The sequence below is a fragment of the Bubalus kerabau genome, chromosome 13, assembly GCF_029407905.1.
Source record: "Bubalus kerabau isolate K-KA32 ecotype Philippines breed swamp buffalo chromosome 13, PCC_UOA_SB_1v2, whole genome shotgun sequence".
Classification (NCBI taxonomy): Eukaryota; Metazoa; Chordata; class Mammalia; order Artiodactyla; family Bovidae; genus Bubalus; species Bubalus kerabau.
Genome location: NC_073636.1, coordinates 21,896,268 through 21,920,875, shown reverse-complemented (window position 1 = coordinate 21,920,875; position 24,608 = coordinate 21,896,268). Strand labels below are relative to the sequence as shown.

At 37.7% G+C, this 24,608-nt stretch overlaps 1 protein-coding gene across 3 annotated transcripts in view; it reads right to left on the bottom strand.

Moving 5' to 3' along the window:
- Window positions 1-24,608, bottom strand: part of PLXDC2 (plexin domain containing 2) — a 423,407-nt gene that overhangs the window by 162,841 nt on the left and 235,958 nt on the right. For all 3 annotated transcript variants that reach the window (XM_055543765.1, XM_055543766.1, XM_055543764.1), the window contains exon 4: window positions 16,902-16,971. In XM_055543765.1, the coding sequence (XP_055399740.1) occupies window positions 16,902-16,971 (70 nt within the window). The remainder of the gene's footprint in view (window positions 1-16,901; window positions 16,972-24,608) is intronic.

Here is a 24,608-nt window from a genome sequence, read left to right as displayed (position 1 = left end):
TGGTTTGTCTCATCAACAGTGCCCAGCATGGTTATTTGTAAATAGCAGACTGTAAAACTAACAGTAGATTCACTAAAATATCGAACCTCAATACTTCTTTTATCTGACACAGGAAAAATATTTCATTCACTTGTAATTCTTTCTTCTTAAATGTAAGGCTATAAATTCTCATTTGTCTTTGGGTTTTTCACTAAAAACTGACTTAATACATATTGGAAACACTTAGCTTCGTCACTGCAGCTATGTAAAGTAAGCATTGGCACACTTTGCATAGTAGCTTTAGGAGAAATCCTTCATCTACACTTATAGACCCACTTGTCAGAAACAGAATTAAAGTAGATTTGAAACACCTCCAGGCAGCTTAGGTCCCTAGTGCTGTAAAGTATGCAAAGTTGTACTCCTTGACCCATTGCTGTTTAGATAATTTTGATTTTATGAAAAAAGAAAAAGGAATAATGAGCCTGGGCAGTGGGGATTTATATACTCTACTCCCCTCATTCTGTACAGTCTGACACGCATTTTATTAACATTCCCATTAAAGCACAGGAAGGGTGTTGTGAACCAAGTGCCAGAACCAACATATCCGTGATTAAAACACTGGGGATGTTTAAGGATATGTCAGAAGTAGTGAGAAATCATTAATAAAAAGACTCTAATGAAAGGATCACAGGATGTGGAAACTGCAGTCCACCAAGAGAAATGCTGCTTTCAGATGTAGCCTCGCTTGTTTTTCTCTTTTAAAACAAACTGCTAATGCATTGCTCCTAGTTTTTAAAAGATCAAGTTCATTAGGGTGAGGAATTACTTTTTGACTGCTGCCATGGGGCTCTTCATCAGGGATAGTGTGTCCGACTGCCGAAATGTCAAGATCTAAATACTCAAACTGCATCTATTGGAGGAAGAAAAATCACTTAAGGTTAGAAGGTCCCCGTGGTTTTAAGATTGCTCAGGATTTTACATACAGAGCTCGAGAAACAAATATCTCACTGGACAGCGTCAATATGTATTGGCTTGAAGCTACTCTGTGTGTAAGGCAAATGCAATGAAGGTGATGGACTGTGGTTTGCTCCATGAAAATGGACAACTTGGCAAATTAAAAAATAATTATTTAGCAAGCCAAAACATTTTCATCCTGTATTCAATGTTACTAAGTTGTCTTAGGTAGTCTCTGAGTTACAGGTAGATTCTCAGTATCTTCAAGCTGAATGGCACAGAAAGACTTCCTCTTCTAGCCCCAACCTAGGAGTTAGTGAAATTGACAATCCTGCTATGCAGTTCCCGGATATATTGCTGGGGTCAATGCTGGCCTGCAGGGGGCCTAGAGGAAGCAAGCTGGACACTTCACAGGAAAGGCTGGGCAATGTGCATTTGAACAAACATCAGGATCATGTAATGACCGTTTTTGTTTTGAATTCTTAATTGTGAATTTCTTCTTCATCCTTGAGAATTTTAAAGAAAACTTTTTATACATTCTTTTGCCTTCTATTTAGGATAAAAAGGCTTCTGTATAAAAGACTCTCATCATTCTATTTTTTTCATTGTTTTTAACACAAGCCGAGCAGAAGTGGCACAGCATTTGTTCAGACTGGTGTTTACATCCCTTCTCTGAAGGTAGGTGCTCTATTGTGCCCGCAGGCTCAATTTTTCAAGGAGCTACCACAAGTGCTGTTCACTTTGAGGATGGGTTATTTGAATGAGGTGCTTGTGACAGACACTGTTTCACTGAATCACTGAAGTGAAAAAAATAAAACTCTTCTCTTCTATCCCCCTTAGAATTCTCACTCAAATGGCACAGCACTGAAATGTTAACTGGAAGAGGCTGCCCAACATTTTGCATTTGGACCAACCTAGGAGGAGACTGTCAACTATGCTTCATGTTCTGGAATGTGATACGAATATACATAATGCCCTTATAACCCAAAGAAAACAGCATAACGAAGAATGGGGCAGGAGGGGATAAACCATATTATTGCTTAGAACACAGTTTTGGGGAAAAGTTAATGAAAGTTATCAGGCACAAACTGTCTTTAAATACTGCCAGACGACAAAATCGTGAAAATAATGAGTTCGTGTCCCCAGTGGAAGGCTCTGGAAGACAGACACAAAGCAGAGGTGACATTGAGGCTTGTAAGAACAATCCTATGCTCTGCCATCTAAATCTTGACCTGCCAGGCGAACTATTACAAGGAAGTAATTAGACCTGCAATCTGGGCATGAGTAGTGACTTTTTTTCCCTTTTACAGTTTATAGGCAGCTGCAGTTGAATTTATGCCTGAAAACTCTAATTGCTTTCTTGATGATGTAAGTAGAAAGATGTTTATAAGTTCATTTTTTACTACAGAGTCTCCACTGACCAGATTTATATAAAAGTGCTGTTTCTTAAAATGTGTTTTGTCCCATTTTCTTGTTCAGTTGCTCAGTCTTGTCTGACTCTTTGTGACCTGATGGACTGCAACACACCAGGTTTCCCTGTCCTTCACCATCTCTCAGAGCTTGCTCAAACTCATGTCCATTAAGTCAGTGATGCCATCCAATCATCTCATCCTCTGCTGCCCCCTTCTCCTCCTGCCTTCGATCTTTCCCAGCATCAGGGTCTTTTCCAATGAGTCAGCTCTTCACATCAGGTGGCCAAAGTATTGGAGCTTCAGCTTCAGCATCAGTTCTTCCAGTGAATATTCAGGACTGATTTCCTTTAGGATTGACTGGTTTGATCTCCTTGCTGTCCAAGGGACTCTCGAGAGTCTTCTCCAACACCACAGTTCAAAACCATCAATTCTTCAGCGTTCAACCTTCTTTATGGTCCAACTCTCACATCCATACATGACTACTGGAAAAACCATAGCTTTGACTATATGGACCTTTGTCAGCAAAGTAATGTCTCTGTTTTTTAATACACTGTCTAGGTTTGTCATAGATATTCTTCCAAGGAGCAAGTATCTGTTAATTTCATGGCTACAGTCACCATCTGCAGTGATTTTGGAGCTCAAGAAAATAGCAAGCATAATAAACATGAGGATCACCTGGGGAATTGTTGAAAATCAGATTCTTGGGTTCCGCTGCCAGGAAGTCCAATTGAGAAGAGGGTGGTGGTGTCTAGAGGTGGTCTGTACTCCCCATTATCCACATCACTTTTCCATATCTCCCCAAATAAAATAATAATAATCAATTAAAAGTGCAAATCTTACATGTACTGTGAATATGAAATATTAGAAAATTTTTCTATTAAAATGAAATAGAATCTGGGAAAAATAGAGTGTGTATGCTACACAAACTCAACTTAATGACCATTTGTCTAGGTTAATCCCATGCCCTCATCTTCTAACCTGGTCCCTTATCCCTTGCCCCTTGAACTTAGACATTCTAGAGAAGTTGTTGTCTGCAGGTGTGGTGTAGGACCCTGATATCCACATTTTAAAAAAGCATTCCAGGGAATTCTGAGGCAGAACTTGTTATTCATTCTAACATTTTATCAGTTCCATGGCATCCACCTGCTAAGCCTGAAGTGTTGAAACACAGTTGCAGTTTAGTTTATGAAAATAAGAGTTTTTAAACTGAACTGTATAGCAGCTCCACCCCCACCTCCCTTGTCTCCAGTAGGTGTGAGCCTAGTACTAAAATAGTGCCAGACTATAGGATAAGTGCCATAGGATCAACCACTGCCCAAACAACCAATCGTCTCTAGAGGTAAAAGAAATGCATGCTTGTGTCCCTGACCTGAGTGGTATACCATTTATATACATATTGAAAAGGCAAGTAATTTATATATTCTACAGGTTGAAGAGCCAACTCATTGGAAAACACTGATGCTGGGCAAGATTGAAGGCAAAAGGAGAAGGGGGTGGCAGAGATGAGATGGTTAGATAGCATCACTGACTCAATGGACATGAATTTGAGAAAACTGAGAGACAGTGGAGGACATGGAGCCTGGAATGCTGCAGTCTGTGAGGTCGCAGAGTCGGACACAACTCATCTACTGAACAACAATGTATATAGAACAAATGCAAAGGTTATGTAACATACAAGGAATATACTGAAATAAAGAAGCCTCCTGGACAATATTAATAAGACACAGATTTCTCAGTAGAGATATTCTTACAAACAGAGAGCTAATGTAATTCCTTACCTCCACCACCACCTTCATGCACACTTTCAGTGGCTGGTCCTGAAATCCTTCATTCTATACATTCTTGAACAAATATTCAACTGAGGTATTTGTGGGCTCTCCCATCAGGTCATTCTTCTCTTCTATCCAATAGTCAATCCACTGGGGGCAGCCCACAGCTGTCTGTTGTCCTGTATAACTGTCCTTCTGGAGAATCCTGTGGTCTGGAAATCTTCCCTCTGGTTGGCACTAGTCCCTGGACCCTGCACCTTCTCTGAGGAGTGGTCATCTACTACCTTGCACAGGCTGTCTCTGTTATTCCTAATGATAATCTGCTTTGGCTTCTGCCCTTCTCATTCTGCCACCCTGGCCAGCCCTGAAGCCCAGCCTGGCTTCTGCTTCTCTGAGGCTGGCTCTGCTCCTTATAGCTTGGCCAAGGGACAGGTTACTCAGAATCAGGACATTGCCAAGAACTTAAGTATCACTTCGGTCCAGAAAATCTGAACTTCTGGAGTCTGTCCCCCACCTTGTTGAAAGTCCAAAGTCATTAAGCCCTTCGGACATCTGTATTAGTTGGCTCAAGCTGCCATAACCTAACACCATTGATGGGGTGCTTTAAACAATAGAAATGTACTTTCTCACAGTTCTTGAGGCTAGAAAGTCCAAGATCAAGGTTCAGGCAAGGTTTGGCTTCTGTTGAGGACTCTTCTTGACTTGCAGATGTGGCCACCATATTGCTAAGTCCTCACATGGCCTTTCGCCTGAGTGCACACAGGGTGAGCGTAAGCTTGCTGTAGTCTCTTCTCTTAAGGACACCAATCCTACTGAATCAGGGCCCCTTCCCTATGACCTCATTAACCTCAGTTACATTCTTAAGAGGCCTCATCTCTACACAGGAGTTTAGGGCTTCAACATACGAACTTAGGGAGGGATACAGATATTCAGTTCATAACAATATCCTCATTAAACAATGTCTAGCACCACAGCAAGAGGATCTCCACTGGTATGGCCTCTTCATTCCTGATTTGACTTCCCTTCCTCACAGGTCCACCCTTGAAGTGCTGATATTTCTTGCTGCCAAATCTGCAGACTTATGATAATAGATATATACACTCCTTACATTTTCCTATTTCTCCTTAGAAAATACTCAGCTAATTGTTTTCAGTTTCTCATTATTGATACTATATTGTCAAATAAATTGTTTCTAATCATATCAAATATGTGTTGTTTAATTAGATAGTGATATCTTCCCTTCTAATATGACTGATACATTTAAACCATGAATCACCCAAATCTTTTTTCTGCCCTTCTTTCAATGTCACATTTAGCAATTTGATGTTAATTTGGGTTTATCCTCAAGAAATTTAGATATACCAATAAATACTTCAATAAACAATTTAAATGAACACAATAAAAATGGCAACTTCATTTACTACCTGAAACTCTAAAACATAAGAAACTTTTGAAAAAACTCATTACAAAAAAATTTGATACCTTACACTCTAAAAATTCCATTGTTTTCAAATAACTATCTACTATAACGATGATACAAAAAGAAAACAAATATATGTACTTCAGGGATTTATTCCTTATGAGTTCTTACCAGTAAGAATGTTAAATCATAATAGTATTTGAAGGGATAATACATGAACAAAGCAATCATTTGATGTACAGATGACTGTGGAATTTGTCTCCTTTTTTCCCATCTCCATCAATCTACCAATTCTTCTCTTAAGAGTAACCACTGTTAATGCTTTGCTATATATCTTTCCAGCAATTTATTTGTGAACTTAAAATCATATATCTTTCAAACTATTTCAGAGATAGTTTATGCATGTTTAAATCTCCCTGTCTATACATGCACGCATATATGTGTGTAACATTGTTCTGCACCTTGATTTTTACGGAGTTTTTTTACGGATCTTTTACGGATTTTACTATTCATTCTGTTTAAAGGCTACATGGCATTCCATTCTGTGAGTGCATAATAATTTATTTCATCTGTTCACAACTTGAACAACCTTATTAACAGGTTGTTTTCAATCTTTAGCAAGGGATAGCCTTATACATTGGAGAAGGCAATGGCACCCCACTCCAGTACTCTTGCCTGGAAAATCCCATGGATGGAGGAGCCTGGTGGGCCGCAGTCCATGGGGTCGCTAAGAATCGGACACGACTGAGCAACTTCACTTTCACTTTTCACTTTCCTGCATTGGAGAAGGAAATGGCAACCCACTCCAGTGTTCTTGCCTGGAGAATCCCAGGGATGGGGGAGCCTCGTGAGCTGCCGTCTATGGGGTCGCACAGAGTCAGACACGACTGAAGCGACTTAGCAGCAGCAGCAGCAGCAGCCTTATACATTAGTTCACACTTGTGTGAGTGCACCTAAAGGGTATATTTCTAGAAGTAGAAATGACAATTACACATTTTATATTTTAATAGATTATAATTGAGACTATATTTTTCTCTATATCCTAAAAAATTATTGTATTATAAAACTTATTTTTTAAACATCTTTACAAATCACAAGTAGAAAAGATACCTCATTGTTTTAATTTGTACCTCTTTTATTAGGAGTATGATTACACATTTTCCATATATTTAGCAGCCACTTGTATTTCCTATTTTTTTTTTAAAGAAATAAGTTTTTTATTATTACTAGGTTTAAATTTAGTGAAAAGCTACAAAGATAGTACAGAATCTTTTCATATACTCCACACCTGGTTTCTCATACTAACACTTTACATTAGTATGTCATTAGTATGACCATATCGTGGTCAAAATTAATGAAACGATAATGATACATAATAATTATCTGAATTATTAAGTAAACTTCTTCAGATTTCCCTAATTTTTGCATACTGTTCTTTTTATATTCCAGCATCCCAGCCAGGACATCACAGAGTATTTAGTTATCATGTCTCCCCAGGCTCCTCTTGACTATGACAGTCTCTCAGACTTCTCTTGTTTTTGATGACTTTGACATTTTAAGGAGCACTGGTTGGGTATTTTGTAGGAAGGTGTGATTTTCTCTGACTTCTTTCAAGAATTTCTCTTGCATTCTTTCGTGTGTGTGTGTAGTTTGAAACTGATATGTCCAGCTGTGCTTTCTGCTGTCATTCTTTTTTTCCTGGTTAGTGTTCTCTGAGATTCCTGGTTTGGTGTCTGTCATTAATTTTGAAAAGTTCTTGGCTATTATTATTTCAAATATTTCACTGCTCTGCTCTTCTTTTCTCTTTGCCGACATTCCAATTATGTACACATTACATCTTTTATTACTGACAAAGGTCTGTCTAGTCAAAGCTACGGTTTTTCCAGTAGTCATGTATAGATGTGAGATTTGAACTGTAAAGAAAGCTGAGTGCCAAAGAATTGATGCTTTTGAACTGTGGTGCTGGAGAAGACTCTTGAGAGTCCCTTGGACTGCAAGGAGATCCAACCAGTCCATCCTAAGGAAATCAGTCCTGAATATTCATTAGAAGGATTGATGCTGAAGCTGAAGGTCCAATACTTTGGCCACCTGATGCGAAGAACTGACTCATTGGAAAAGACCCTGATGCTGGGAAAGACTGAAGGCAAGAGGAAAAGGGGATGACAGAGGATGAGATGGTTGGATGGCATCACTGACTCAATGGACATGAGTTTGAGCAAGCTCCAAGAGTTTGGTGAAGGACAGGGAAACCTGGAGTGCTGCAGTCCATGGGGTCACAAAAAGTCAGACAAGAGCAACTGAACTGAACTACATCTTTTATTCTTGTCCCATAGTTCTTGGGTGTTCTATTTTTGCTTCTATTTTTTCTCTTTGTATTTCAGTTTTAGAAGTTTCTCAGCCTTTAGTGGTCCTGTGTCTTTGGACTGTGACCTTCACAAATGTTTCTCTAATGGAATAGGTTTTTCTCTCTGCCACCTACTAAGAACAGTAAGCTTTGCTTACAAAATGTACTGATATAAAGTTTTGGGAAACAATTGTGTTTTGAAGGCATTTTGGAGGAAATTGATAAGTTATCTATGGAGATTACCACTTAAAAAAAGAATAATCAGGAGGAAAAACTTATTTGGAGCAGTGCTCAATGACTACACTTAATAAATAGTATGGTAAATCTTTTGCTATGTATATTGACAACAATTTTTAAAACATTAAAAGACTTTTTATCATTTATATAGAATTTTGTGGGTTTGTTTCTTTTTACAAAATCTAATTGTTCCAAATACTTTTACTTTTTCTATGTTTCCTCAGTAATCTAAAAGTGCTATTGATTTTCTCCACAAGCTATTAACTAAAAGATGCTTGTTTTTTAAAGGAGCTGTGGAAATTGATAATAAAACAATTAAAAAAGCTTTTCCCATCCATTTTCTTTGCCTTCAGCAGAAACCTCTCATTTGAACCATAAGCAGATTAAATGAAAATCTCACTGTAGCCCTCTGGCTAGTCAGATCAACAAAGTAATCTAAAGCTACCATAATCCCATTAGAAATAGCCAACAAAATATTTATTGTTTAATAATATGTGCCAGCTCCAGAGCTGTACCAGTTGAAGTCAGAACACAATTTTGAGTTGTTTCCACATTATACCTACTGGTTTCCTGTGATGTAAACAGGGGAAAATCCTGACAATAAAGGTTAGCATTGAAATAACTTAATGCTTCCCAAGTGGCTCAGTGGTAAAGAATCTGCCTGCAATGAAGGAGACGCAGGAGATGCGGGTTTGATGCCTGGGTTGCAAAGATCCCTTGGAGGCGGGCACAGTAACTCACTCTAGTATTCTTGCCTGGAGAATCCCTATAGACAGAGGAGCCTGGCAGGGTACAGTCCATAGGGTTGCAGATCTGGACATGACTGAAGCGACTGAGCACGAATAAAGAAATTTATCTCCTAATTCAAAGGCAAAACATCACACATAAATTTAACCAAATGAATGTTTAATTTTGCATTTGGGGCTGGGTCTTCAGTATATTTTAGAGTTGGATTATTAGCAATTAATCAAATCTCATGTCTATGAAAGTCAACCTGGATGAGATGACACCAGGCAAGTGTCATCCCCACCCACCATCATCTTACCCATAACTAACTTTATGCTTTGATGACTTGTCCTTAAAGCTCAGGTTCTACAAAGGGTAGAATAAGAAGCAAGATATGGATGGCTTGCTGTTGAAATTAACACCTGTTATTCAGTTATGACCCATAATATCACAATTAGACCAATATTTCAAGATTCTTCTGCCATGTGTGAAATTTTGTAAGACTTTTAGAGTTGCAGCCCTGGGAGGCCTTTAGAGGAGCTTCTGCGGTGTACTTAGAGATGACAGATATACCCACGCTAACAAAGAGGACATCCGAGTCATCTACACAGGCCTATACTTCCCAGTCAGGAACGGATGAGCCAGACTTTAAAAGGAGATAATGAAAAGTTAAGTCCCTAAGCACTTCCTGAGCTATGGATCATGTTACCAAAGAAAACAATAGACAAACTAACAGGCAAACATAGCTTTACAGCAAACATATTTTGCAAAGGAATAGAAGAGAAACAAATACATATTAAAAAAAAAAAAAGGACAGTAATAACAATACATGCTATTTTTGTAGCTTTTTCTCTGAAATAAGTATCACTAATACATGTTATGTCATTAACTCCTGACAAAAGTCCTTATGAACTAGGAGCTTTCGTTATGCTATAGTACAGATTGGGAAACTGAGGCAGGAGAGATTAAGTAATTCACTGAAGGTCACAACAGCTATGACTGGTGTGATTTATGAAGACCCACATTCCAATACAAGAGTATTTATCTTAACCTAGGTATCAGACTGCTTCTCCAAGAAAATGAATTTCAATTGCTGACTTCAGTAGAAAGAGAACACTTTTGAACTTATTCCTGAAATGTCCAGTGTGTGTGTGTGTGTGTGCTCAATCAAGTCCGACTCTCTGTGATCCCATGGACGGTAGCCCACCAGGCTCCTCTTCTGTCCACAGTTGCTATTTCCTTCTTCAAGGGATCTTCCCAATCCAGGAATCAAACCAACGTCTTTTGTGTCTCCTGCACTGGCAGGCAGATTCTATACCATCATGCCACCCGGGAAGCCCAGACTCTAAAGTCAATCCTGCCTCACTTAATATTTTTCTCCTCTCTAGGACTGGACAAGGTTAGAGCAATTGCTGTACTTTGTTACTTTATTAATTAGTCACCTAAACTCCTTTTGTTTTCAATTGGGTGATGTATCTGAGCATCTAGGTAATACTGTTATTTATCTGAACTAGGGAGGAAAGCAAATATTTGCCAATATTTCAAACAAAGCCTGGATCCACAAGAGACTAAACGGTGCCTTCCATGTGCAAATATTCCTAAGTGAACAGTGAACGTCCATTGATCTGTGGACTTCTCTGTGGCTGCTATGGTGATGGAAGGGGCTAAGCCTGAGAATCTGCTTCTTACCCAGACTTTCACTTTGATTAATCAACATTTCCCCATTCCTGTCAACCAATCATCACTTATCCACCATGAATCAATGATCCTCTCTTTTTTTAAACTGTACTTCTGTCTACCCATATTTCTGCCTCTGGTAATTTTCATACCGACTCTAGTCTATCTCCTGGGTGGCCCCTTTCTGCATCTCTTGTTGCTCTGATCTCCAGCGACACCTCACCCCAATCCCAAGGAACCAGTGCTGATGAAATATAACACATTGATACACAGGAGAAACAAAGGGGCTTGTGAACATGCAATTCATAAAGCCTCAGGGAAAAGAAATTCAGTAATGTTGGTGAATCTGCTCAGTCTACTGAGGGACACTCGACAGTCTGGGGGAGTAAATTATCAAGAAGGACAATTGAGCTGGACTTTCAGGACATATATCCAGAGAATCACTCAGACACGGCAGAGCAGACATCACACAACTTATCTTTCCATCCAGGAATCTTTGAGACTTGAGTTTGTTACTTTAAATTAGTGAACCAAATTGGAATGAATTTTATTTTGTCCAACATCTATCCCTTCAATATCTCCCTGCATGTATCAGATCTCTAGATACACATAATAACATAATGATAATAATAATAATATAAAATAATGTCATTTACTTTTTCATTAGATTCAGAAAGCTAATGGACGCAATAAAGTTCTATTATATCGAGGTTATATACTTGGAAGATTACAGGGTTGGTATTTTAAATCAATCATCCTGAGTAATTACTAACTCTCTTCTGCTGTTAGAAAGCCTTTCATAACTGTTATTAATAAAGTACCTCTAAAAAGCATGAAATATTATTTGGGGCTACAATTAAAATATTGCTATTTGAAAGAAAGAATAAAAAAGAAACTGGAAGATTTGGTAATATACTTCCTGAAAACCCAATCAAAATAATATGCACTATTTTTTTTAACCTATCTTATTAGGGACTTAAGGGGGAAAAAACAAATGACTATTAACAAGATATAGGAAATTAGTTTAGATCTGATTGCATACCATAGCTCAAAGAGTGGGGCTTCCCTGGCGGCTCAGTGGTAAAGAACCTGCCTGCCAATGAGGGAGAAACACATTCAATCCCTGGGTCAGGAAGATCCCCTGGAGGAGGAAATGGCAACCCACTCCAGTATTCTTGCTTTGGAAATCCAATGGACAGAGGAGCCTGGTGGGCTAGAGTCCATCGGGTCACAAAAGAGTCAGACACGACTTAGCGACTAAACAATAAACCACACCAGTTTAAAACACACACACACACACACACACACACACATTAATTTATTTTCACCTTGGGAGGAGTACTAATGGATTAGGAGGCATGGGAAGAAAGGAGATACAGTTGTTCTTCTGTCTCCCAGACACAGCCCCATTTCCATACCAAAATCCCCTGAAGCTCAATTTGTGTACAACCAACACATATCCTCCCACATACTTTAAATTAACTCTAGGTTATATAATATCTCATACAATGTAAATAATATCTCATACAATGTAAATAATTGCTAATACAATGTAAATGCTATGTAAATAGTTGCCAGCTCACAGCAAATTCAAGTTTTGTGCTTCATGGAACTTTCCAAAAAAATTTTTTTCAAATATTTTTGATCCATAATGGGTTGCATCCCAGGATACAAAACGTACAGATATGGAGGGCTGACTGTATATATTTTACTTCTCCTTGTTTGACTTTTTTTAATGCCATTAATTTTCCAGATATTAAATACTGATTACTTAGTGGACATTTTACATTTTATTAGTTAGCATCTGGCAAACAAAAGAAAATAGAACTAAAATTGACATCTTATGAAATACTATATGTCAATTATATCATTAAAGCAGAAAAAGAGATGTGTGTGAAACAGGTTTTACAATAAAACTGTTTTCATACCCTGACAAAAAAACCTGAACAGCTATCTTCTTATATCTTCAATTAGAAATTCACAAAGAAAGGAAAGGCGAGTAAACCTTTACATAACCAAAGTTGCCTTTTAATTCATGTCATCTTTGATTCCTAATCTCATGTGTGGCTTGCTTGCAATTCTGCACACTCATTTTGAATTAGCCTATATCTACATACTTAAAATTTGGGGTCAGAATTGTCTGGATAATGTCAACTTTTCTCTTCCCCATTATATAAGGCATCAGTCACCATTCTTCCCACCTCTCAGTTTCCTCTCATCTAGTTAAATGTAGTGCCCACAATGAACTCATGAAAAGGATATCATTACTAGAGATGGTTGCAAGAATTAAAAAATTATATCCTCAGATGTAAACCTGCTTTTTGAAGCTTTTAAAAGATCACCTTAGAAGCCTAAAATTTAAAAAGAACCTATTAAAGTATTCATCTTGTTGCTATTTAGCTGCTCACTCATATCTGACTCTTTGCGACCCCATGGACAGTAGCCTGCCAGGCTATTCTGTCCATGGAATTCTCAAGTTAAGAATCCTAGGGTGGGTTGCCATTTTCTTCTCCAGGGGATCTTCCTGGACCAGGGATTGAATCAATGTCCCTTGCACTTGCAGGCAGATTCTTTACCAATGAGCTACCAGGAAGTCCATATATAAAGACAGGTCACAGTAATTTGTGGACACATTCAGGGAGAACTGGCAGTCAATAGAATATCTTCTTTCATTTTGTTTCATAGAAACCAATGTATTCCTACTTAAAAATTTCAGTCCCTGGTCTATTTGTAATGGCCTTCAGTCTACTTTATTTAACCTGACCTGTGGTTTCTATTTTTCTTGTAAGTTTTTCATAGTTAATAACTTTCTCTAGTTTTGTAAAATGATGAGCGTTTGTTAGGTAGGTCTATCTGCTTATACCACCTATTTAGTCAGAAGAGACCGATTGAAAATCTATGATTCAGAAGTTCTCTTCCAAGCTGTTCTTAGCTTTACTCACCTGTGTCCTAATGAATCCTGTTGCCTGAAAACCTTTGCAAACACAATGATTAGACAGCTCAAATGATGTGCCCTTCACTGGCTTCAGGCACTAGAAGTATTGAAAAACCTGCCTCTTTCTTTACCTTTAAACCCCTCACCTTATCCTATCCTCCATTACCAGATCAGGCCAGATCTGTAAGAAACCCAGTGCTTGCTGGATATCATCCAGATGTCTAAAGTTAAAAGTATTTTACACCACTCTTCCCAGTTCCCATTCACTGAACTCTTACTTTGAGTCTCCACTCAAGACAAACAGATTTACTTGACAGCCTTTCAAATATGCTCAATATGGACTCAGCAAAGTCACTTAGCTCAGCATCCCTTTGTCTAGAATATTCCTTCCCTCTTCACCTCTTTCAACCTGCTTCTCTGCATACTAAAATTCCACCTTCCTTCAAGGCCAATGTCAAATGTTAGCTTTTTTACAAACCTGTTTCTGATTTGCTCAATAAGAATGACCCTCTCTTGGAGCACCTTTCTAATCCTCCAGCACTCACAGTCAACCTTGTCTTATTGCTTAGTCATATAATCCTTCCTCTTCGTAGATTCTAAGCTCCTGGAGGAACCACAGTTTATTCTTCTCTGTACAAATCAAAGTATTAATGTTATGTACTGTGTCTTTCACATAGGAGGGACTCAACCAAAATTGATTGAATAAATAAACAATGGAGGTGTAGACAAGCTATTTATTTAGTTGGAAACTTTTACAAGAGATTCTGGTTCCATTTTGGAGAAGCCTAGGTCAGTGTCTAAATTATCTCACTTGTGCCTCCCTAAACAGGGTATGGATTTATATATGCAAGTGCCATACTAGCATTTCTTAAACAAAAAATAGAAAAAGGCTTTTTTACATTATTGTTTTCTTCAAAGAAGATAGAAATCATTCAAGACACCAGATTTTTCACTTATTTTGAGGATCTTTGCAAAGAAAAAAGGTATTTTGAAGCAGTAAACATGATATAGCCATCTGTTTGGGTTTTTTCCCACCAACTCAGCTAAGGGAAATCTTACTTCATATTGGCTAAATTGCTGACATGACTTTTAAAGATAAAATGATTTGAGAAACTGAAAATGCAAAGCTGCCCATATTTTTACCACTGTGTGTACAGATTTTGAACAAACATAATTAATGATTCACTTTTAAAAATCCAGTAGAACACTGGTAGCCTAAGTCTCAGAAAATATGCTTAATGTTCATATTATGAGATAACCATGTTTACATCATACTTTAAAGATGTGAGTGTACATGAAGTAATTCATGGTTTATAGGAGCACTCTTTTAATTTGCCTTTCTCCTTTTCATTCAATCCTTCAACATATTAATTAAAATGTCTATTAAATGCCTGGCAATATACTAGCACAGAAATACACAGTGAACTCATTAAGACAGAATCTGTGTGTAAATTTTACTTATATATAGGTCCTTTTTTACACAAAATGTAATAGCTTCTGGACTGAAGCCCTAAAACCAGTTCTTCTGCTTAAAGTTTGTAAATTTTGCTAATAGTATCATTTCTCTCCTATGGTTTGAAGCCACAGAATTACCAAGGTCCTCAATATTTGTCACACTTTCAACTATATGCACTAACTTCAGTCTTTTTATACTTCAAGGCATTACAAAGTATCTTGATTCTGCTTTGTGTTTTTATTTTTTTTAACACCAAAAACATTTTATATTGGATTATAGCCAATTACCAGTGTTGTTAATGTTGTTTCAGGTGAACAGTGAAGGGACTCAGCCATACATGTACATGTATCCATTCTCTCCCAAACACCCCTCCCATCCATGCTGACACACGACATTGAGCAGAATTCCATGTGCTATACAGTAGATTTTTGTTGGTTATCCATTTTAAATATGGTAGTGTGTACATAACCTTCCCAAAATCTTAACTATCCCTTCCCCCCAGCTATCATGAGTGTGTTTTCTAAGTCTGTGAGTCTCTTTCTGTTTTGTCAGTAAGTTCATTTGTCTCATTTTTTTTAGATTCCACATATAATCTTGGTTATGCTTCTTAAGTTTATCACTTATCTAATCAAGGACTAGTGACTCTAACTGACTTTTGAGGCAGTGTACAAAATTGTCCCAACCTGCTTTTCACATCTTAACATTTTTCTTCTTAAAACCTACACATCCAGCTTCATTCAAATTTGGTTATTTACTGTCTCAAAATACTCCACCAATTTTCTCTTCTGTATAGTATTTATTCAAGATATTCTTCCCTGTGACTTACTCTTCTTTCCCTACACAATCACAGAAATTCTAACTTCCTTCAAGAAATATCTTAAATAATTTTTCTATTAAGTCTTAAAGGATTCTCACGTTTGAGCTTTATCATCTCTGGAAACTCGTATTTCATCCTCTGTATTTTCTAAGGAACTCCCACATTCTGCTTCACCTTGTGTACTAGGTTACATGATCCTAAGGCAGAGGTAGCTTTGTTTGCCAGTGCTTAGAGATGGTGCTCAAAACTTTTACTTGATTATTGGTATTCCTGATTACAAATCTTCCTCTGAATCCTATATAACTTCTAAGTCTTTTACTGAAATATGATGAGTGACCAACGTGGTTTCCATACCATCCAGAAGACCAAAACCCAGTGAAGGAAAGGGACTCTCTCTGGTGCTTTAGTATGAGCCATCCACAGACCTTTCATCCTATCTGTGTATTTCATTTATTAATAATTTGCTTCTTTACTTTTCCATTTTTATGTTTTTCTCTCTTTCTCCTACTTTATCTACTGCTCCTTATTAGGCCAACAGTGATATTCTCTGGCATTTTGCTTATTTCTGCTAGTAGCATTCAAGGAATACATTTTTCTGACTCCTATATGCTATAAAAACAGATAATTGCATTTCTAGGCTATTGCTAATCTTTAAACTAACCTCCAAAGTTTGTGGAGAAAAATAAAATGAAGAGAATTCAAACTGAATTTCAGTGTTCATTTTTAAAATTCTCAGTCAACTTAGGTGGCATTAAAGGGGGAGGAAACAACTAAATAACTAAAGCTAATAGAATGTGTGTGTGTGTATACACATATCTCAATCTACTACATAAGTTAAAAGAAAATGATACACTTCTATAGCTTTCTTAAGCACATTTTCTTTATAATTCTGTTCCCTTTCATATAATCTTCCATATTATCAAAAATGAATGAAAACTTGACAAGAAAGCAGAGATGGATCTATGCTGAAAATTATTATAAGTACATGTTTTTTCCTGCAGAAAAGTTTTCCCAATAGCTGTACTTTTCTTATGTTTTATTTATACCCATGACTTTTTGATAGAAGACAATGGCTTTCCCAATAAATGTCCCTTTTGAAATATGGAGTAAATTAAAAATAATAACTGTAGTGAAACTGTAGATTATTTAGAGTGAATGGGTAGAAAACCACTTACCCCCAGTTGCCACAGTGATTTCACGTAGGAAATGGCCATAAAATGGAAAATCGAAGGACAGATTCACTCTCTGCAAGGAACAACAACCAGAAAAGAAAATCAATAATGTGCATAACAGTAAATGTAAAATGAAGAGCCTTCTACCATAAAAAAAAAAAAAAAAGAAAAAAAGCTTCTACTTTACCCCACTATTATTGTAGTTGACTTTTCGAATCTGAATCTTGGATGGAAATAAAAGAATTTTTTACCCTCTGACAATTAAATGTTTAAAATATGTGAAAAAATAAAGTTGGGCTGTTATGACCTGTTAATCTGTTCTTCACTTCCAAAGAGAATCTAACAGTTTCAGCTCTGAATCAAGCTTTTCTCTTTAACATCACCACTACCTTTCAGTTGATCACTACAAAGCAGGTCAACCATCATGATCAACAATTTATTTAGGGTTATTTTTTGTTTGATTAATCTTCTCCAAAATAGTAGAGCATGTTACCTGTTCAGTTTTACTGAATAAAAAGTAAAAATATTTTAGTTTAGGCAATTATATAGTCAACTTATCTTCTGTATAGAACAAAAGGCAGTTTTATAGAACAAGATACTTTGCACCTACAGATCTAAATCTGCAGATATTTTTCTTTTTCAGATTGTGATAAACTCCCCTGATTCAGTATACAAATGACCCTTGAACATGGGTTTGAACTGTATTGGTCAGTTCTACTTATAACATCTTTTCTTTTTTTTTACCCCCCAATAATACAGTATCTGTGTTTTCATTAGAGAGATCTTTAAATTATTGCAGTGTTGAGAAAAGTTTGATTAGAGATCACAAAGTATGAAATCAAAAGGACTAGGGTTTGAGTCCAGATTCTATCCTACCCTTGGGTGAGTCACTCATTAATTCCTTTGTTTTTGAGGCAGAGGTACCACTGTGTGGATTTTCAACTGGGTGAGGGCTGGCAGCCCTAGCCCCCAGTGTGTTTGAGAGCAACCACTTTATTTACAGTTTTAAAGGCATGGGATACCGATAATTAAAAAATGTTGGTTACTAGAAAGCTACTTTTACTTTGTAGAGAGGAAAACTGGAGAGACCAAGGAATAAAGTTCATAAATTTTGCCCCTCTTTTTTTCTGAAAGAAGATCTGAAGCTTTGGATATATATATATATATATATTTTTTTTTTTTTAATATATCTTATTGTTATATATTATACATACATATGTATAGTAAGATAAAAAACAAGACACAAAAAAGCAAAGCAAAGAAAAAGAAACCCTAGATTTTTCATATGTTTGAAATGATATGAATCAGATTTATTATTATTAGGAAGGAAACAAGAAAAAAACAGTGAGCTATAACAAAGATGATCAACTGAAATAAAAGGATCCATAGGGAAATTAATTAGCTGATTTAGAGCCCAATAGAATGTACAAACCACCTATAATAAAAGGCTATTATGTTAAAATTCAACAATTTCAATATTATATCTCTCCTAACATACAAGCTAAAAAAAATAGAGCAGTATAGTTAAATTGAATTTGGCTCTTTCCAGTTGTGCAAATGATTGCTTTTTATATCCATCAGAGATTCCTAATGACTTATTTGGCATGATATTAATCATTTAAAATTTACAGTGACTTTCAATTAGCTTTTTTCCCTTTCCTTTTTAATGAAAGCTGCATCTTCAGAAGGGTTTATCTTCATTTTTTAATTTATGCTGACTAATGGGAACAACAAAACCTATTTTTACAGCACTGACTGAAATGAGTGGTTACTAATAACCCTAAAATAAAAGCTTCAGTGGCAAAATCATATATTTCAAAGAAGACATCAGACACAGTTTTATAAAGGCACTTAGTCTAGTATATTGTTCTCCATCAGTCTAATTTTTTCCATGCCATGGGCAAATTGGTAAAATTTGGCATTCTCACTTCCAGAATAAGAGTTTGGTTTAAACATCTATCACTAACAAACTCTATCAATTACTACCAAAGATGAACCAGAAGAATATGACAATTTCTCAGCCATGACAAATGTTTAAATATTTTTAGAATCAAACTGAGAAAAACAAATACATAAGTTAAAGACTATTTTTGATAGTAAGTTTTCACAGAAAAATTTGCTAATATATTATCCTGAAGCACAATATCAATGATTGAAATGTCTCCCCATTTACTGTCTAAATGACCAGCTTACCTTAGTTATCACCATGGCCTGCTTTGCACTAATAGCAATGATAATTAATAAAGGTGTTACCTTCTCAATAGTTGTGAAATCTACCCTTTTCTCTTCAGGTACTACTGACACCCTTCCCTAAGTGTAGGTCAGTTTTATCTCAATGACTTGCTTACAGGTATCTTGGTTCCATTTTCCTTGGAATTTGTTTTCCTATACTATCTAGAATATCACTCCCCAATCCAAATCTTTTGATCTAGAATCCCACTGACCCTGGAATCATGCAAAAATAGTGAAAATGAGTTTTAAGATCCACCACTAATTGGTCTCTGCTATCTTATGGTTCTCCCTTCACGTTCTCTACCCTGGCCCGCTTTCTAGAACAACTTTTACTTCCTTGAAACTGCCACCCTTAATCTTGGGCTCCAGTTCTTCAACATGATGTCTCTCTTGACTGTAATGATCTCTCAACCTCGGCTGGCCATGGCTCCCGTATTCTTCAAGCCTTGACCTAGTTTCCTTGGTACTGTAAACCTGACATAAGGACTTGGGGCAGAAAGTTTGTTTGGAAGGTGATCCTAGGAAGCATTTGCTAGGGACATGGGAAAAGTGAGACAATGAAAAGAGAAAAATCAGTAACAGTTACTGGATGTGTTACCACTATAGCCAGGTCTCCCTTGGAGACCTTCTGGGAAAGAGTAGGGAAAACATGACTCAGAATCATCTCACTGGAGGTTGGGAGGCTGGGATTTTTTTTTTTTTATTTTATTTTATTTTTAAACTTTACATAATTGTATTAGTTTTGCCAAATATCAAAATGAATCCGCCACAGGTATACATGTGTTCCCCATCCTGAACCCTCCTCCCTCCTCCCTCCCCATACCATCCCTCTGGGTCGTCCCAGTGCACCAGCCCTAAGCATCCAGTATCGTGCATCGAACCTGGACTGGCAACTCATTTCATACAAGATATTTTACATGTTTCAATGAGGCTGGGATATTGATCCATCCACTCCGATCTCCTATTGATTGACAGCGGGCAGATGATTCCCTCTTTCCCCAGGATTACTCTCAGGCAGAAAGAAGAGACACAGCACTTGAGTTGGGATGTTAGCTGGTATCCTAGAAACTGCCTCCCATAGTTTCAATTTTCAATGAGCTCAGGGAGGCAGAAGGGATGTGGGGCAAAGGATCAAGAGGGACCACAAAGTGTCATCCTCAGAGTCCTACCATTACTTCTTGCAAAGTTATACCTCCTACCATATCTCGTCAACCATTCTCTCTATATGCATGTACACATAAAACAATCAAATGCGGTTCAGATTTTAACTGCTCCAAAGTGAAACTAACTTAGCACCAGAGTCGTTAAGAATGGCCCAAAGTGTCAGTCGCTTAGTCATGTCAGACTTTTTGCAACCCCATGGACTCTAAGCTCTCCGGGCTCCTCTGTCCATGGAATTCTCCAGGCAAGAATACTGGAGTGGGTAGCCATTTCCTTATCCAGGGAAAAATGGCCCAAGTGGGACACCAAAACTTGAACCCAGATTTGAAAGACAACAAAGGCAATGCTCCTAATTACTGAAATATTGAAAGTAAATAAAAAGTATCACACTTAATGGCAAATTTCTGAAAATTATCACCCCTCTTTACAACACATATAGACACAGATACACAGAACAACACATCCACACAAATTATTAAAACAAACAGAAATGATTAAGTGCTAGGATTTCATGGGACTCTTTGAAGCTAAATTATTATATATTCCATGTAATTACCCCTGGGTAATTGGTTCATTATTGCTTCCTCCCCTGGTAGCTCAGATGGTAAAGAATCTGCCTGCAATGCAGGAGACCCAGGTTTGATCACTGGGTTGGGAAGATCCCCTGTAGAAGGAAATGGCCACCTACTCTCGTATTCTTGCCTGGAGATGTCCATGGACAGAGAAGCCTGATGGGCTTCAGTGGCTACAGTCCATGGGGTTGCAAAGAGTCAGACATGACTGAGGAACTTCTACTTTCACTTTCTTTTCATGGTATATTAAACAGGTATTCAGTGAAGCTAAACGAGAGTTTTATTCATTCATTCATTCATTCGTGTAGTCAAAAATCATTGATCCAACACCTTATACATACCAGGCACTAAATCCAAGGATGCGCCTCAAAGAGTAAGGTCCAACCAGTTTCTCCCTTCAAGGAGTTAAGAAGGTGATGCAGGAGAGCAACACGGAAGGAGAAACTAATAGGCCCAGGCAGGAGCAGAGTAAGGACCTGAAGAGGACACCTAACCCAGAGGAGATGCACGGAAGCTCTTCAAAGGGGACTGCCAGACACTAGTCAGATGAGACCTGAAAGCATGGGAGTGAAAGGCATGGGTAAAAACATATGTAGAAAATAAAACTGGAAGGATCATAATTAATTGAAATCATAATTAAAAGTTGGGCTTCCCAGGTGGCTCCAGTGGTAAAGAATCTGCCTGCCAATGCAGGAGATGTAGGAGACTCCAGTTCGATTCCTGGGTTGGGAAGATCCCCTGGAGAAGGAAATGGCAACCCACTCCAGTATTCTTGCCTGGAAAATCTCATGGACAGAGGAGCCTGGTGGGCTATATTCTGTGGGGTCACAAAGAGTCAGACACGACTGCGAACACACACACACAAGTTGGGAGTGAGGGAGAGAAGTCTAGAATAAAGGACAGGTTTCTAGCTAGGTGACTGGTGGACCATAATCCACTAACTGAGATGATGAATACAGGAAGAAGACCTATTTTGGTTAGGTGTGAGAAGACCTGTTGTGTCACTAATTAATTACACATCCTTTAACCACATCATTAAAATTTTTTAGAACTTGAATATGCAACAAAAACTCTTCTGCAACCAGAAATGTAAACAAAATCCTGGACAACATCACGAAAAGTCACTGCAAACAAGAAGCATAATATTGGAATTCACTAGATTTAATTGATGTACATGACACAAATGGTGAATATTTTCCTATTTTGGATCTCATGCCGTAACAAATATCTAAGGTAAAAGAAGGGCTTCACAGGTGGCTCAGGGGTAAAGAATCTGCCTGCCAATGCAGCAGATGCAGGTTCAATCCCTAGGTCAGAAATATCCCCTGGAGGAGGAAAATGGCAATCTACTCTGCTGCTGCTGCTAAGCTGCTTCAGTCATGTCCGACTCTGTGCGACCCCATAGACGGCAGCCCACCAGGCTCCCCCATCCCTGGGATTCTCCAGGCAAGAACACTGGAGTGGGGTGCCATTTCCTTCTCCAATGCATGAAAGTGAAAAGTGAAAATGAAGTCGCTCAGTTGCGTCAGACCCCATGGACTGCAGCCCACCAGGCTCCTCCGCCCATGGGATTTTCCAGGCAAGAGTGCTGGAGTGGGGTGCCATCGGCTTCTCCAGCAATCTACTCTAGTATTCTTTATACATATTTTTCTTATGCTTGTTGCCATCTGGGTTCTAATTATTATGATCTCTGCTAATTCTTTTTTAATAACACAAGAATTATAATCCTATGTAGAGAATGATCCTGGAGAATCCCATGGACAGAGGAGCCTGGTGGGCTACAGTTCATGGAGTTGCAAAGAGTCAGATATGACTGAGCGACTGAGCACGCGTGCATACTCACACAATATAAAAGGAAGAAGTGTTTAGAAAACTGTCATGTAAAGATAATAAATTAATTAATAGAGCAAAATGTAAAATAAAAACTCAAAAGTGAAACTGTAAAATGCATGTGTGACATACATAAAATCAACTGAATTTGCTAATTCCTTGTACTTGGCAGAAAGCGAACTATTTGACAGGAGAGGTATCATAATTCTGAGACAGGCATAAGAAGTATCATATGCAGGACAAGAAATTTGTGAAGCGTTCTTTGAAAAGCTTGTAGAAGTAGGTAAATAGGTGCTAGATGGTGTGCTGCAAATTTATAGCAGGTACAGCCACATATGACTGTGAGTTTTGAAACTGAATCATGCTGTTCTACAACTTGTCCCGTAGAATCACTGTGGGGAATTGACTATCAGAGGAAATCAGGGCCATATTAATAGATTTCTTTTTTTCCAGCCATGCCATGCAGCTTGTGGAATCTTAGTTCTTCCACCAGGGATGGAACTCAAGCCCCTGCTTTGGAAGGGGGAGTCTTAACCACTGGACCACCGGGGAAGCCCCTCTCATAGATTACTAAGCATGCCTACCTCTCTTATTGCCTCTGTTACATATTTTTCTTATGCTTGTTGCCATCTGGGTTCTAATTATTATGATCTCTGCTAATTCTTTTTTAATAACACAAGAATTATAATCCTGTGTAAACACTGCTCCAGTTTTACTTGTTTGCCTATTTCTCAGTGGTATTACAAAGATAAATTAATCAATGCTTTCAAGACCTTGAAGACAGAAACCTCCTAATAAGAGTTAAAAAACCTGAAGTGGGTGCATTTATAATCCTAAACACCATTGAGAAAGTCACTCGTAAAAAACGCCTTTTGTTTTAAGACAGCTTCTTGTTTATAGGAGTACAGTTACACTCTTATGGTCCCCTAGCCTCCATTTCATCTTTATAAGGTATAAGCCTCATGAAGGCAGCCTGTGGGGGAAAAATTAGTAATAACTAATTTTTTAGTGGAGAAGGAAATGATAACCCACTCCAGTATTCTTGCCCGGGAAATCCCATGAAGCCTGGTGGACTACAGTCCACAGGGTCACAGAAGACTTGGATACAACTTAGCGACTAAACAACAATAACAAGCTTTTAGTAATTGCTGATCTCACAAGTTCATGACAGCAACAAGCCCAGAGAATATAGGCGGTGTCCATTTATTTAAGAATAAATTCATGGGTTAATCGTTAATTTCTATACATGTATTTGAACATGCTATTTTTAATCATTAAAATAATTTCATGTTTGTAGGGCATGTGTTTGTATCTTGAAGCTATTAAATAAGCAGGATGAAGACGGTGATGATTGACAAAGTGAGATTTGTATTAATTTTTCCAAAAAATTAGGCCAAGTAAATTGGAGTGATAGCATTTTCAGTTTGTTTATTGATGCCAAGTATTATTAATACTTGATGCCAAATATTATTAAGTATTATACTAATAACTTTGGGAGGAGTTGAAAATTTAAAGAAAAAAAAACATGTTGTTTTATTTACATGGCTATTTCTAATGATACTGGCTTTCATCCAAAATACCTGAATAAATGACCAAATGACACGTGGACCTTCATAAGCTCTGAGTCAGTGGAGTCAATGATGATTATTAACATCGTTTTATGTACCTGACGGGTTTAGCATAGCAAAAGTTCCTTAAAACTAGTTTCCTAAATAATAACAGCTCCTTAGATGGGGAAACAGTGGAAACAGTGTCAGACTTTATTTTTCTGGGCTCCAAAATCACTGCAGATGGTGACTGCAGCCATGAAATTAAAAGACGCTTACTCCTTGGAAGGAAAGTTATGACCAACCTAGATAGCATATTCAAAAGCAGAGACATTACTTTGCCAACAAAGGTCCGTCTAGTCAAGGCT